General features: G+C 37.2%; 1 protein-coding gene across 2 annotated transcripts in view; it reads left to right on the top strand.

Annotated features, from left to right (window-relative positions):
* Positions 1-15,938, top strand: part of asz1 (ankyrin repeat, SAM and basic leucine zipper domain containing 1) — a 26,033-nt gene extending 10,095 nt beyond the window's left edge. Inside the window, exons 1-13 of one of the 2 annotated variants that reach the window (XM_056254691.1) lie at positions 1,108-1,341; positions 1,502-1,604; positions 1,691-1,813; positions 4,414-4,528; positions 9,476-9,587; positions 9,789-9,923; positions 10,376-10,497; positions 10,890-10,962; positions 11,231-11,287; positions 11,688-11,800; positions 13,763-13,868; positions 14,701-14,814; positions 15,355-15,938. In XM_056254691.1, coding sequence (XP_056110666.1) covers positions 1,249-1,341; positions 1,502-1,604; positions 1,691-1,813; positions 4,414-4,528; positions 9,476-9,587; positions 9,789-9,923; positions 10,376-10,497; positions 10,890-10,962; positions 11,231-11,287; positions 11,688-11,800; positions 13,763-13,868; positions 14,701-14,814; positions 15,355-15,516 — 1,428 coding nt within the window. In that variant the 5' untranslated portion in view covers positions 1,108-1,248 and the 3' untranslated portion in view covers positions 15,517-15,938. Of the gene's footprint in view, positions 1-1,107; positions 1,342-1,501; positions 1,605-1,690; positions 1,814-4,413; positions 4,529-9,475; positions 9,588-9,788; positions 9,924-10,375; positions 10,498-10,889; positions 10,963-11,230; positions 11,288-11,687; positions 11,801-13,762; positions 13,869-14,700; positions 14,815-15,354 lie in introns of those variants that run through there. The other variant, XM_056254698.1, reaches the window with a different exon arrangement.

Here is a 15,938-nt window from a genome sequence, read left to right as displayed (position 1 = left end):
TACTCTTGTTTTTCTGAATTAACACGTTTATTATCTCAGAATTACGAGATAATTTTTCATGGAAAAAAGTTTTTGCTCTGTTTTTCTGAATTAATGACTATTATCTCAAAATTATGAGTATCTCATTAATTCATAAAAACAGAGTGAAAAAAATGTTTTTCAAGAAAAATGTATCTCATAATTCTGAGATAATTAACTCGTTAATTCAGAAAAACAGAGCAAAAACTTTTTTTTCATGAAAAAATATCTCGTAATTCTGAGATAATTAACTCGTTAATTCAGAAAAACAGAGCAAAAACTTTTTTTCCATGAAAAATTATCTCGTAATTCTGAGGTAATTAACTCGTTAATTCAGAAAAACAGAGTAGAGTTTTTTTCTCAAGTGAATGCAATACGCTTCCGTAGATAATAACCACCAATATGTTCTAATTTGTCATTTGTGAATAGCAGGACAAGGGAGAGGAAACAGTCAATGACTGTAACATCAGATTGATCAGAGATGCATCAGTAGAAGAGAGACAGATGACGTCAAATACAGCATTTTACATTAGTCTACATGTAGCCTATATGACATGTCATACTGTAAACCAACTAGAGACTGCCACATTACTGTAACTCACCCTTCATCTGTAAATGTCAACAGTATAAATTCAGTCATATGGCACAGTGAAAACAATTACTGTGCCAGCAAACTCTGTTATTGCACAAAACCTCATGGTTGTGTCATACTTTATCACACCTTTTGATAACACACTGAATAGATACAATAGCCTACATTATGGATTAAATTACATAAAGTGTATTTTCTAATGTGGCATCTGTAGCCTGTTAATTCAGTAACAATGGTGATTTGACACATGTATCTTGCATTGTTCGTTGTTGAATGAACTGATTGTTAAAAGTACTAAATTGAAAGAAGATGATACGGTTTTGACCAGATCCGTGTTACAAATGTTTAGATTTTTGTACTAAGAGTTTTTAAAATGTACACCTTACTTGTGAAAATAGTACCAAAGCAAATAAAAAAACGAATATATTTTAATAAAATTAGACAATGAGATTAGAGTAGATTAAAATAGATATTTTAGAAGATGGGCTCTGGAAGAATGTGCGTTAGAAGAACGCGCTTCTCTATTGGTCGTTTCATTAATATACAGATCTGGGCGTGGCTACCGCATACGTCATTACGCAGGACATTAATGAGAACACAATCGGGTGAACAGGAACTTCTAATAGTCCACCATAATCATGTCAGCTTTTCCTGCTGGTGATGAAAGTGATGGGAGTAGCGACGAGTGGGATATTGGATATTCTGATAAAAACAAAAAACCATGCGTTGAGGTAACGTTAAACGTAATAAATATATATTTTTTAACTCCAACACTCGTGTAACGTTAACGTTACCATTTTATATTTTGGTTAGCATTCGGCCTCTTAGTTTAAGATAGTAATGTACACAAATTATTTGCATGATTAAAAAACCTTTTTATCTGGCTGGCAGTTTTCAGCGGAAGTACATTTGAATGGAGAAGATAAAGTATCCACCTTGAAAAGAGCCATTACTGCAGGAAATGTCGACCTGGTGCGCGAGCTCTTGGACGGGGGTATGTTCTTGCATTTATAGTTTTTATTATGGCGAGACAAGCTACAAAACATATTAATATACGCCCATCTTATCGTCTTTTAACAGGCCTGGACGTGGAGACGAGGCTTGGTTTTGGTTGGACTCCTCTCATGTGCGTTGTCCATGTGGCCCACTATGAGCTCACTGAACTGCTGCTGGATCATGGCGCAAGTGCAAATTTCAGCAGAGGTAAATGGCGAGTTTCTCCATAATCCAAAACTAGGTTTCTCAAAAGGCACTCATAAAATAATTAGTGCGTGTGTCAGAGCTTTATATTGCAAGTTTAGACGAGAAATTAAGATATTTTTGCGTGTGCTGGCACTCACTTTAATGTTGTCATGGTAGTTCACCCAAAAATTACGTCATCATCAATACTCGCCCTCAAGTTGTTCCAAACCTGTATGAATTTCTTTCTTCTGCTCAACACAAAAGAAGATACTTTAAAGAAAATTGGTAACCAAACTATGGAAGCTTGTTTCCGCCACAGAATAAATGTGACCTTTTTATCTCACAATTCGGACTTTTTTTCCTTCTCACAATTGTTAGTTTACATCTCGCAATTCTGACTTTATAACTCGCAATTGTGAGATAAAAAGTCGTAATTATCTTTTAAATTTGTTTTATTCCTTGGCGGAAACAAGCTTTCATACCAAACAGTTGATTGACCCCTATGGAAGTCAATGGTGCCCATCAACGTGTGGTTACCAATATTCTTTGAAATATCTTCTTTTGTGTTCAACAGAAGAAATAAATTCAAACAGGTTTGGAACAACTTGAGGGTGAGTAAATGATGACAGAATTTTCATTTTTGGGTGAACGATCCCTTTAAATAAGCACCTGGGTAATTACAAAAAAAATCCTCATTAGAAACTTTTACACATTATTATTATTATTATTATTATTATTTTTATTTTATTTTATTTTTTTTACACAAAATTATATTACTAACATAAACTCACATGAGACAAGGGGATACACACTTTGCACTTGACCACTTGTCTACTAACATGATACATTTCCAGTGTTTGGACCAAGTGTTCAAATGTTGTAAAAATCCAGGTATAAATTATTATTATTTTTTTAAACTTAAGCTTTTACACATTTCAATACTTTGCACTTTAAATTAAACTTCTAAATGTCTGTTCAGTAGTATTTAACACAACATAATTTAATTGCGGTGCTTTTACTTAAAGGGATAGGCCTAGTTCACCCAAAAATGAAAGTTTTGTCATCATTTACTCACCCTCATGTTGTTCCAAACCTGTATGAGTTTCTTTCTTCTGTTGAACACAAAAGATGATATTTTGAAGAATGTTGGTAACCAGACCCTACATCCAGTTGATGGACCCCACTGACTTAATTAAATCTGATTAAAATCAATTGCCAACATTTTACAAAATACACATTACCTGTACTCATCTCTGCACCAATAAAATGTGCAACACTTTACATTTTACCACCAAATTATATGTAATATCTAATATGAAAGTTTTCCTCAATCATGATTTTGGGGCACATTAGTTTGTGAACATGATGAATGATGGGATATGCACTGAGCCTTTAGTATTTTCCAGAAGCTTTGAAGTGGCTAAAACAAGTGCATATATTGGGACAGGCCTTTTTTCTGTTATAGGCCTGTTATTTTTCTTAGAGTAAATCATAGCTATCTGCGAATAGAGCATTTCTACAATGCCATCAGTAACTTATCAGGTGCATAAAGGTGTACTATACTTGGTGAACTTTTAAAAATTTAAGGTCAAAGGTTTAGTTTGATAAGGTGAAAGCAGGTGCTGTCAATCTGCCATTGCACCACATGGCCTTCCTTTGACTCTTGTGGGTTTTTATTGGAGAGGATGGGGTTTTGCATCAGCCACCGGGAAGGAACCCAATGATACCAAATCAAAAGAGCATGGCTAGACTTAATCCTTCAGGGGGGAATAGTTTGGTTTTCATTAATACGCTTAACATTGAAGTTGGTTACATTCTTTTGATTTCAACCCACGTGCTAGCGAGGATGGAAACCAATTAGTTTGCCTTAGTGTCCTTCATCTGCTGTTACTTAATGTTTGTGACGCACATGCCGAACTATTGTAACGTGTAATTAATCTGCTGGTGTTTTTTTCGTTTACACATTGTCTTTCTTAATTTTTTTTTCAAAATTGAATGCATGTGTTGGACAAGGTGAAATGTCGGCACATGAGCGACTGAAGCGATGTAGACACTTCCGCCGTGTCCACTGGGAAGAGATGGAAGGGGAGTTCCAGAGGGGGTCTCGAGCAACTGAAGCTGCAGGCTTAGACAGGAAATAATTAAATGTGAATGCAGCTGCCACTTCCTGGTCTGTGTTCCGCACAGAAGGGGAAGAATGTAGAAGTGATTGATAATGGTGGTATACAGAGCGTGGTGCTGGCGTCATTGCGTTGGCCCAACACTGGAGCTTTATTTATTTTCGTGCTCCACCGCAGACGCAACTAAACTGTGTCTGTATCCTACTCCCAAGCAGACCTGCTCCTGCAGTCTAAACGCAGCTATCATCACAACACACAAACCCCTAACATAGATGGGTCTCCTTTCTGCAACAACACAACATTAGAACTGCTCCCGGTCGGATACGTGACCGAAGTACTAACAGTGTCTTTGTCCAACAACATTAGGCCATGTGAGACTCACATGACGTATGTACAAGCATGTCCATCCTGTGATCTGAACAATTACCATTGGAGAATATTTATGAGAATTATTGATTATGAAATGGTATGTGTGTGTTTTTCCCTAACTTCCGTACACAGACCACTATACAGTCCTGATGGCTGCTTGCACAGCAACGTCTGCCTCAGAAGAGATGATCTCCAGGTGTGTGGCTCTGCTGCTCAGTCGCAGCGCTGACCCGAATGTCTGCAACAGGTAGGAAAGGTATTTTGCAGGTGTGACTGCTCCTGCATAGCATGCAGCATGAGTTTTATTAGTCAAATGTTATTCATTTATGTTTGCTAATTGACATGGACATGACATGGCAAACGGGCAGTGGCGTGCACAGACCTCCGCAGGGGCGAAATCGCGTTCCAGGGGGCACCGCGATACAACCAAAAGGGCACTTTACTATTAGCGATTAAAGTGGCAGGGGCTCAAGCCCCAAGTGCATGCCACTGACATGGAGTAAAATCGTTAAGTTCCTTTAAGGGTGTATTCACACCAGGAAAGTCCGATAGTTCACTTGCTTTGGTCCGGACCAAATAATATATATATTTTTTTGTACGGTTCGCTTTCACACTGCTCTTTTTGCAAGTGAACCAAAATTTGTAAACAAAACCACACGTGTGCTAAGGTCGTCCATTCATTGGACAAGGATTCTCAAGTAGGGAAATCAGGAAGTGCAAAAAAGGCTTAACGTAAATTAACGCAGCATCATCCTTGTATTGTAACTATCGTTACATTATATGAACTGCAAATGCTTTTTTTTTGTATCTATGCGCGATTAGACTAAAGAGAACGCTCTGTATGTGAATGTCCTGATGCACACACTCCATTCATTCCATTCCATTCCAATGATGCACACACGACGCGCAACAGATGTAATGTAGTAGGCTACAACAGATCACTTTTCCATAACGCAACTCCGACTACGGAAGCCTGTTAACTCAAAGGCGCGGTGCTTTCTTGCAATTGGGTCGGTTCATGTTCACACCGTAAACGAACCGTACCAGAGTTCGTTTGGAACCGTACGGAGACCACCTTTTCAGCTCAGTCTCGGTTCGGTTGTTTGGTCCGCACCCGAGTTCGATTTGCTGTATTCACACCTGCCCAAAAGGTCCGCACCAAGGAGGGAAACGAACTAGAGTTCGATTCAATCGAAACAAACAAGGCAGGTGTGAATACACCCTAAATCTCATTTACGATGTTGTCAATCTTTATTGTATATCATGGAGGCCCATTTTCAGTCTCGGAGTAAAAAAAACACTTTGGAAAAATTAAATTTTACAATCTTTTATTTTATTTGTTTTCTGACAGTATGCTTCTGTAGTTTATTCTTTGGCATTTAAGAAAAATATTCATGTTGACTACAGTGATCTCTCACATTAATTTCCTCGGTGATTATCAGTTTTGTTAATTTCTCTATTGCATGCTATACTAGAATTAAAAGTGCACATTTAGTTCAGTGGTTCTCAACCAGGGGGCCTCAAGGTAAAACAAGCATTAAAATAAGAATAAATAAAATTCCTACAGTCTTTAAGGATCTGGATATATGCCTAGTTTTAAAAGTATGTGAAAGTAATAAATATACACTGTTGTTATGCCAAGCTCTCCAATGATTTTTTTGGGGTAGCAATTGAGTAATGATATTTCTTAAAATCCTTATTCACTAAATTACAAATGACTAGAAAATGTTGTTGTGGTCAATCCGGGGGGCCTTGGAATCAAAAAGTTTGAGAACCAATGATTTAATTATTCAATTTAAAAAGACTATGATCCCTCATCTCATCCACATGCATTGAAAATTAACAACAAATAGTCACAAGCACTGTCTAGCCCTGTTGATTGAGAGTATGTGAAAAAATGCTCCCACCAGCTACAAAACATTAACACTGGCCAGACAGTGTTTTAAACAAGTCTTCCTAACAACTCTGTTTGGGAGGTGATGTGTACTCAATAGTGCATTTTTCAGGGCAGCCTCCAGCTGCTTATCATCTGTCACCCAAACCGCTCACATGATATGGAGTGTCAACAAGCATGTTGCTAACTTGACTGGTGAGAAAGTGATTGTTTCCCCATCCAGACAAAATATTTAAAGTTCGTTAACAAGGTACAGGGAGACGTTGGGCCTGTCAAAGGTTCATCCTCTTCCTCTGCCCTCTCAGTGCTCCACACATAACCCACAATATGCAGCAGCTGCATTTCCCTAAATCTTTTTGTTAACAAATACAGCATGCTTAGACTAAGCCAGACATCATTTGGGAAGGGGGTCTATTTCAGATTAGTTGCAATTTCATTATTTGAAATTGCTGAGACTAAAATTTTACATTGGCTACCATTCTCTTTCACATGTGAAATCACAGGCATATAATAGATGTTTAAATGCATCACCTCATGTAACATTGTGTGATTATGGTATTGGGGCGAGTCGTTTTAATTTGCATGCATTATGTCTCTGATTACATGATAATATAAATAGAGTAATGTTACTGTATGGTGTAAGCACTTATTGAGTTGATAATGGGGTCATCTAACTGCACCAAACAGCTTTCAAAAATAAATGCTGTGCGTACCTGCAAATGTGTATGCCAGGGTTTCTCAAACGGGGGTTTGTTTGTTGATAAAGTGTAACTTAAATGAATAAAGGGGGTTGCACAATTAATCTGAGCAAAATTGCGATTTCAGTTTTATTCTAAGGCTGCAATTTTAATTAAATAATTATATAATCTGTTGTGCTGCATGTTTCAGAGTGAAGCGCATCAATGTTTTCAACCTTGCTATACACTTGCTGAAAGATAGTGTACTCAAATTAAAATTGTCATTTGCTTAACCTTAACTGCATGTTGTTCCAAACCTGTATGACTTTATTCCTTCTGCATAACACAAAAGAGATTTTGAGGAATGTTTTAACTCTTTTTGTCCATACAAGAAAGTCGATGGGGTCCCAAACATTGGGTTCCTTTGACTTTCATTGAAAAAACACTAGACATTTATCAAAATATCATATTTTGTTTCACTGAAGAAAGTCATTTATACCACTTGCGTATAATCTCATGCATACTTGCTTCAAGTTGTGAATTGCAGACTTTTTGAAATGCAACAACATATAATATTGAGCTTGTGTAGCTATTGTGTAGCATTTGCATTCATGTCCTTCCATAGAGTACAGGATGTTTCAGGCTTTAAAAGTCACTGGGCCCATGTGGCCTTACAGAAAGCATATTTTGCTGGCTAATTTTTCAAGACTTCTGCTGGTGCCTCTTCCTTTCATTCATGTAGTTTATTTGATGATGTGCCCAGTGAGGCTTTTAAGCATCAATGCTGACAAGCATATGTTGTTCCAAATTATTCTAATTTTAGTTTAGTATATGAGAAGCATTTATAACTGCTTCTTACTAACTCCCAGTTATGTAAATACTTGAAAATTATGATCGTACCCATAGTTTAACCCTGTTTACAGCAATTAGAATCGTTTTATTGATTCAATAAGTTGTATTGCTCCCTTGGTTTTGGTAGAAGGACAGCCTGGGAAAATGCTTTTAAGACCGTACACATTTGTCACAAATACAGTCACTGAAGGGGAAATGCGTAGATAGCGAGGAGATAATGTCAAGATGAAGAATGATGGTGCCCTTGCTCACCTGTGCCCCACGCTGTAGAGTTCAGTTCGCCGCCATCACCTTCTCTGGGAAATGCCACCCATGTTGATTAATAGCCTCAGGATTTTCCCATAGACTTAAGGTGTGATGTTTGACACTGTGATCTTTAGATAAAAGTGTATATTTACAACAGTGACGCAAGCTCTAAGCACAGACGACTAGAAAGTTCCTCTTTTGTGCTTTTTGCAGGTAATGGATTGTCCTAAGCTAGGTGTAAAATGTTTTTGTCTTTGTTTACTTTGGCACAGTTTGACTCTTTATGGTGATTTGATTTTTCTAAATGGAGGTTTCGTTTAAGGGGTGATTTACAAACGGGCGTCATGCACCTGTTTTTATGAGGGGGGCTTCAGTGGTTGTCCACACTCACTTGGCGCTCTAAGCAAGATCAGACATGACTAACATTTTAGTAGTTCTTCAAGAACTGTCAGACGTGTTAGCCTAGATGTACATTTTTGTTTAGCATGCAAGGAGGCCTCCATTTAAAATTGGAATCTAATATAGTATATAGTTATTTTTGTAATGACCCAAATCTACAATCAGGGTTTTTATATTTAACTAAAACCATAAAGTGTTACTTGAAATAAAATACACATTATCTGAAATCAAATTAAACTAAATGCATTTGTACTAAAATAACCAAAATTGTAATAAAAAAAAAAAAAAAACTATATGGACATTTAAAAAAAAAAAAAAAACATCCAAATGACGAGCACACAACTCGCACTTTTGTTGTATAGATTAGCTTTGTTCTGATTGTGTTTTAGACTATAAAAAAAGAAAATGGAAAATTCTGAATGTTTAATAACTATAATGGTATCTCAATGATACTAAAATAACACTGACTACAAATAATTGTGCTAATTATTTATGAAAAATTTGTAGAAGTTGCTTTTAGGGCTGTCACGATTCCTTGATTAAACTCTAGTTCTGGATTTGAATAAAATCCTAGATTGCAATTTACCTGTCGAGTAACCGGAAAAATATCGGAAGTGGTGCTTTCCTCGGAGTGGACGAGAATCTATGAACCGCATATTTTTATTACCACAAAAAAAAAAAAATATTTGATTAATCGTCAAAATAATCGACTGATTACTCGATTACCAAAATGATCATTATTGACAGCCCTAGTTGCTTTTAAAATCCAATTGGTTAAAAAATCTGAAGGGGCACAAAACATCTGTTTACAAGCTTGAATTTGTGTGTCTTCTGTCATTCTCAAGGGATTCATTTGGTGTTATTTCAGATATTGTTTTCATGAAACTGCCAGAACACTCTGCAGGTTTACTTTAAGATGTTGACTATAACAAAAAGTCACTAGGCTTAGTTTTATCACTGTTACACTTTGCTTCTAACAATTCCACTTCAGTTTATTGCAATAAATGACTCGTGTTAAATCTAAATGTGGCAGAGAACATATCCCCTGTATGTGTGATTCGTACCCAGCAGCATGATCACAGTAACATCTGCCAGTTCTCTTGTCTTGTTTTTGGCCTTTGTTCAGGTCCAGTATGACGTGTCTGATGCTGGCTTCCAGAGATGGCTATTGCCAGCTGATTAATTTGCTGGTGTCACACGGAGCAGAGCTGAACTTTCAGAACGATAGCGGACATACGGTAAGACCAGCAATAATGGCTGTGATTATCATAAGTCATGTTAATGGATGTAGAGTACATTTAACTGTCTCTATATTTTCTATACATCTGCACTGCATCATAGTCAGTTAAGCAGATGTCTTAAGAGAAGATTAATATATCTGAGCATCTAATATTTAGTTCTCTTCTGGTATCCACTGTAATGTTGTTCTGATGGAGCAGGCCCTCATAATAGCAGTGCAGTATGGACACGAAGGCGCCGTGTTGAAACTGCTTCAACTAGGAGCGGATAAGTCCATCAAAACCAAAACAGGGAAGACCGCATCTGACATGGCCAAAGTGTTCAATTACCCTGAGGTAGGTCACCTTCTGCCCTGCTGTAAACTCTAATGTCAGAAATCATAGACATCAAATCATTTTTAGACTACAGGTAAAGTGCCCCTATTATGCTATTTCCTAATTTTGTTTTGGAGTTCTTCCACAGTATGTTTACATGCATTCAAGGAAAAAAACAACACTAATTTTCTCATAATATACATTGCACATCACCTCGTTTCTCTAAGAGTCTGAAAACAGTTGGTTCAAAGATAGAGGCTGTATCTGTTTTCTTCACATCCCCTAAAAAAGTATTTCATAGTATGAATGTATACTGTACGTAACACATCCGCCATGTTGTTGTTATTTGTTGTGCACTTTGATATTTAAAACTTTGCAGACCTTTTACATTCACAAACAGCCTTAAAAAACTTTTTACATAAACATGGCTCTTGCTTTTAAGAATGAGGAATATTAAAGTTGTGCTCCTTCAGATCTCCAGGATCCTTGATTCTTCTGAGCTCTCTACTGCAAATGCCAATGCACAGTCCAAAGCTGAGGCACTGTTTAAATTTCTCAAACGAAACCCTGATTCTTCCTCTGGCTGCAAAGAGAGGTGAGCCTCTGTGTCTGTGACTTGGCTTGTAACACACTCTAGTGGTGACTGAAAATAAATAACATTCCTCGTATAGTTTCTTGAGCAGCAAATCGGCATATTAGAATGATTTCTGAAGGATCATGTGCCAGTAATGAGGCTGAAAATCAGCTTTGCCATCACAGGAAGAACATTTATTAAAATGGCAAACTGTTATTTTAAATTGTAATAACATTTTACAGTTCTACTCTATTTTTGGTCAGATAAATGTAACCTTTTTGAGCACATAAATATACAGATGGGTAGCATATTCTGGTCCTCACTATACATTTAATAGCCTTACAAATCAATATAAAAACAGGCTCAGATATTGATATTGTTAATGAGTTCATTCTTTGGGCTTAATCTTACAGTTCTTCTAAGCTGAGTGATATTGAACTGCTGCTGCATGGTCTGAGTCTGGATTATCTCTCAGACATCATGGTGGTGAGCCAGTCGATTTATTTTTTACACTTAAACAAATGTTTACATTAATTCCTTTACAATAGAATCTATATAATATTTGATCTGTGAAGGTTTTTCTTTTAAATTATACGGCTAAACTATGGTCGCACTATAGACCTGCATTGTAAAAGAAAATAAAGGTAATCAACACTGAAATTCAAAGACAATCAATATTGTCTAACAAATGTTAATTTTAAGTTTCAGTTCTCCTATGTCTCCTACACCTCTGTTTATTTTTTTACACTGGCAGGATCATGATGTCACTTGGAGCGACTTGTTGATCATGGAGAAGGGGGATTTGGAAAAGGTATGTAGATCAAGCATTTAAAAGATAGCAAGAAGAACAAACACTTACAAAGTTAGTGGATAGAACTATACTGAATGGAGATAAAGTGCTTGTAAGGCAGTAAAAGAATACTATTTGGTTTTAAGTAAGATTGGATTTTGGCTTTGGTTATGTCACAAGAGCAGCTTTGCTTATTATGTTCTGCTCAAGAATGAATTGACAGTCACTGTGTAGCTAGTATAATTATGTAATATATAAATATAAGCAAGGCGGACAAGATATAAGAAATATCGATTACAGTTATATTTAAACACAAATAAATGTGTTTTTATTGTTCTCACACACACACACACACACACGTGCACATCCATCCCATAAAATGTTGTTTACATTGATAAATCAGCTCTCTTTCTCTTTGTAGATTGGTGTAACTGATCCTGAGGATCAAACGAAGATTCTCAGCGCCATGGAGCAGATGCACCTTGATAAAGTAGATCTGGACACCCTGACGCCTCTTAATAACATAGACAGCGGGTAAAGCTCATCAAGCCTAAAACTAAACTGAACTTTATTGTATGTTTATGTATCCACATCAAATTCGAACCATATTTATTCATTCATCATCAGTTATAGAGTCCTATGAACAGTTTCCCATGCTGGTAACAGTCTGCAGTGCAGCTATGAGCTGCGAAACTCGTTGCAGGACAACAGTGTCTTGACAAGGCTTCCATGTAAGCCTGTCTTAATGGTTTAAGCTCTAGTAATGATTTGTAAGGTGAGAAATGAACTAGTGCCGTTTCTGCACGCTCCGGGCTCTGACGGATGACGGTGAGTAGGCGGCATGGCAGCCATGTTTGACTTTAAAGTCCTCGCTTAATGAACCTAATCAATCTGTAATTTCTTTATTCAATGTCGGGGAGGTACAGAGAGGGCAGACGGACACACAGTAAATTATGCGGTTAAATCCTCTTCTGATAGGTCCTCCGTAAACACACATTAAAAGGATATAGTTACAGTGAAATTCATCGCCACAGTTTATTTCCTGCCTAATGGGATGTATGTAAACATAAGCACTGCCGCTTTCACAAGAGTTCATAAGTTGTTTCCGGCAGATAGCTCTAATGTGTAGCTTTGATACTGATGTTATTTCTTAGGGCAAAGAAGATTTACAAATATTATTAATAGATTAAACTGTAATTGTTTATTTTGAGTGGTTGAATTATTTCAAATGTAATTAATAGCCAGCATACATGCCCTGATACGATTTGATGGATCTGCTCATGGTGCCTGTTGGGACGGTGGCATTAACCCAGCACTTAGTCGTCCCACAAGAGCCTATCACTCATTCAGTCATAGAAAAACTAACAAAGTGACGCTCCGAGCCCATCTCTCCGTCCTGGAGAAGATAGTAACTCCACAGCGACTGACAGTGTTTACCACGGGCTCTGACAGAGTGTTAGGAGAAGAAAACGGCTGCTTGGGGAAATGCTCTGTTAAGATAACACTATCAACATCGCGTGGTATGTGTGAGCCATTACAGGAGTTTGAAATTGTAAGTGATGGCAGAAGTGCGCCAAGAACACTGTCTACAAATTGGTCATTTAAGAAATATTTGCTTCAGCTTTCAATATTTGTCTTTTGAATTTTTGTTGTTGTTGATTTTATTAAGTTTTTCCTAAAAAATTAAACATGGTGATAATCTTGGATGAGTGTATAGGGATACAGTGCGCTGCAGTGATGACATCATTTTGTAGAAAGTAGCATCACCCTAGTTCCCTTGATTAAAAAGCACAGAGGATTTTGTAATTGCTCTGGGACAAACAAATGTTAATGATTTGTTACATGTTTTTGTTTATCATGATAATCTTCACAAATGAAAATAACTTTTATGAAATTTGAATCCTCAATACAATTTCTGGAGGTAAAAAGCTAAACGTAGGATTTAAACGAACTACACCTTGGTCACATGACTTCAACGTCATCATCACTAAACTTTCAACAACTCTCCTTTTCTCTGAAAGTTTGAATAGTTTGCAAGTGTGCGATTAATAACACAGTGAAAGCGAACTAGTGAGTAGATGAGTTTACCTGTTCGGCTGATGATGTTTAATGTTCCTGACAACCTCCGTAGTCCTATTTAGCCACTTGTTGGCAACCGTAGTAAAAAAAAGCTTTAAAAAAAAAAAGGGGCATTACTGATGTATTTTATGTTTTTGAATAAAACATGAAAATATTGTGAGGTTGTTAACCACAGACCTTATTTCAAGCATTTAACCAAAAACCCATTAACTTTAGGACGATGGAACCCGAAGTGCTAAAATGCTAATACTTTTTTATTTTATTTTATTATTTTAGCTTTTGCTCTACAAAAATACATTATCCATTCAGCACTCCATTATGTAAAGGCTAAGCATAGAGGAAGTGGAATGTTTATTTAACTACTTGATAAGTTCTTGAACAAAGGGTGTCATTTGTGAAATGTCTTCTTTTCCTCAGGAGTGAAGATTTTCTTAACTTTCTGATCAGCCTGAAACAGCAGTGCTGTTACTTGACAGAAACCTTACAGGATGTCATCAGCAGGTTCCCACGTAGCCCCTCTGAGGTTCGTTGTGTACTGTGTCTGCGTCCTTTGTAAAACACGACTGTCTTGTGTAGCCAGACTTTTGATTTGTGGCAGTCTGGAACACATTGCTATTTCAATGGTCCACTTTAGACATTCTACTAGTCTACCAATACACCGAGAGTTAGTTGACATAGTTACTAACTATAAGTAACTTTGTCAACTAACTCTCAGAGTATTGGTAGACTGTGAGGTTAGGTGTTAGGGTTTGGGTTAGTAAATTAAGTTGACGTAGTTGCAAAGTTACTTATAGTCAGTAAAATGTCAGTTGGGGACCATCAAAATAGTGTTAGAAGATATTGGGTGGATCTGAAATAATAGAATTCAATTAATGGTACATGGTTGTACAAAAAACACTGTAAAAATATAGACTTGGTCAGACTCCAGAAAAGATGAGCTTGTGTGTGTGTTCCTTTGTGAAAAAAATAGTTTAAACAACATGAGGGATGGTTAAAATGTTATTTAAACCAAATAATGTACTAAAAGGTGTGACTCAATTGGACTGGCCAAATTTTTACTTGTAAATCTGTGATCCCGACAATCATGCAACCTTAATATTAAGCACACAATTTTTGCTGTTCAAAGTCACTTCACAAAATCTCTGATGGGCTATGTGCTAAATGTCTTTAAATGTGCATGGCACTTTTGAGAGTGACTGCCCTAAGTGCCTGAAATGATCCATGATTACAGCCTTGAATGGATGAGAACAAATGAAGTGTATTTGAAACCAAGTCATTTTCAGCTGAAGTAGTAGTAGGCAGACAGCTTATGTATCTCACGTTCAATGTCTGCTTGTTTGTGACTTCTTTGATAGGTTGTTCTCACATGTGATCCCAAGAAAGAGGCTCAAGCCCTTTGCACTGAGCTAGTAACTCAGACTGGAGACCTTCAGAAAGAGATATTCTGTCTTAAGACCCTGCTCAGCAAGGTCAGTCATGTCCACATTCCTTTGTCCTCTTCTTTCATCTTCTCTGATGCTTCCATTTACAATAGTTTTGTCTAGTAAAAATACTCTTGAGACCAACAGGGGCAGCCATTGCATCCCACTCCGATGTCGCCATAGTCTCTTTCCTGAGGATGAAGGGTAATCAGTTGATTAATTGAGAATCAACTAGGGATGTTATCCGCCAGGACTTTCCAGGGAATTTCCACAACTCCCATCAATCTCCACTGTGGAATTAGTTTAGTGAGAGCTGTTTGCAGCTGCTTGTTGCCCCTGTTGTTCTCAAAGCAGTCAGCATTTGATTGCGCCAGCATATCAAAAAAGAAATGCTTAAATACATCAGTTTCTCAGATTTCACTATACCATATGGATACTGATGTTGTGAAATAGTGGGTTTTGGGAGGGTTTTTCACTGAAATCTAGAGGTGATTGGTTTTGTTTAACTATAAACAATAATATTGGCATAACTTGTTAAAATCAAGTCCAGAATGATTTGTTCTCTTTTAACCCTTAATTTTCCTTTAGACGGACCACACAGAACATACCTTTCAGCCTCTTCAACCAAACTCTAATATTGGTCAGCGAGGAAAGGGCCGCAAGAGGTTTGCTGCCGTGCTTGGACTTGGAATGTTTGGAGCAGGGCTGCTATTTGTGTTGTCCCAATCCAGAAATTTGAACTGTTTTTGAGGTTATGAATTTCAGTGATGCATGCATTTTAAGTTGTTGCCCCAATATTTTATTAATCATCATATGTTCTGTGTTTACGTTAGGGGTATGTTACGATTCCCTTTTTTGTGGTGCTTTTCTAGACTGTTGTTCAAGTAAATCTGCCAAATGTTTTTTGGGTTTTACAGACAATTCACTTCAGCATATTAAAAGATTTCCCAACCCACACTGTCATCGTTCTCATTGCTTTGTATCATATTGTCAGTTTCTATTTCAGCAGAGCTGGAGGCTAATGTGTTTTGGAAATCCTGTTTTGATTTTGCTGGGTGGCCCAAAAAGGAAAGTCATTGCCAGTCGCTGTCTGTGGTGCTGAAATGTCATTATTCGGGTGCTTAGTGAGTCCAACCGGGGTGCAGGACCCCCTTACACACGATGAAAGCTGA

This window comes from Rhinichthys klamathensis, unplaced genomic scaffold (genome assembly GCF_029890125.1).
Source record: "Rhinichthys klamathensis goyatoka isolate OS25496 unplaced genomic scaffold, OSU_Roscu_1.1 h1tg000005l_1, whole genome shotgun sequence".
Taxonomy (NCBI): Eukaryota; Metazoa; Chordata; class Actinopteri; order Cypriniformes; family Leuciscidae; genus Rhinichthys; species Rhinichthys klamathensis.
This window is presented reverse-complemented; position numbering and strand designations above follow the sequence as displayed.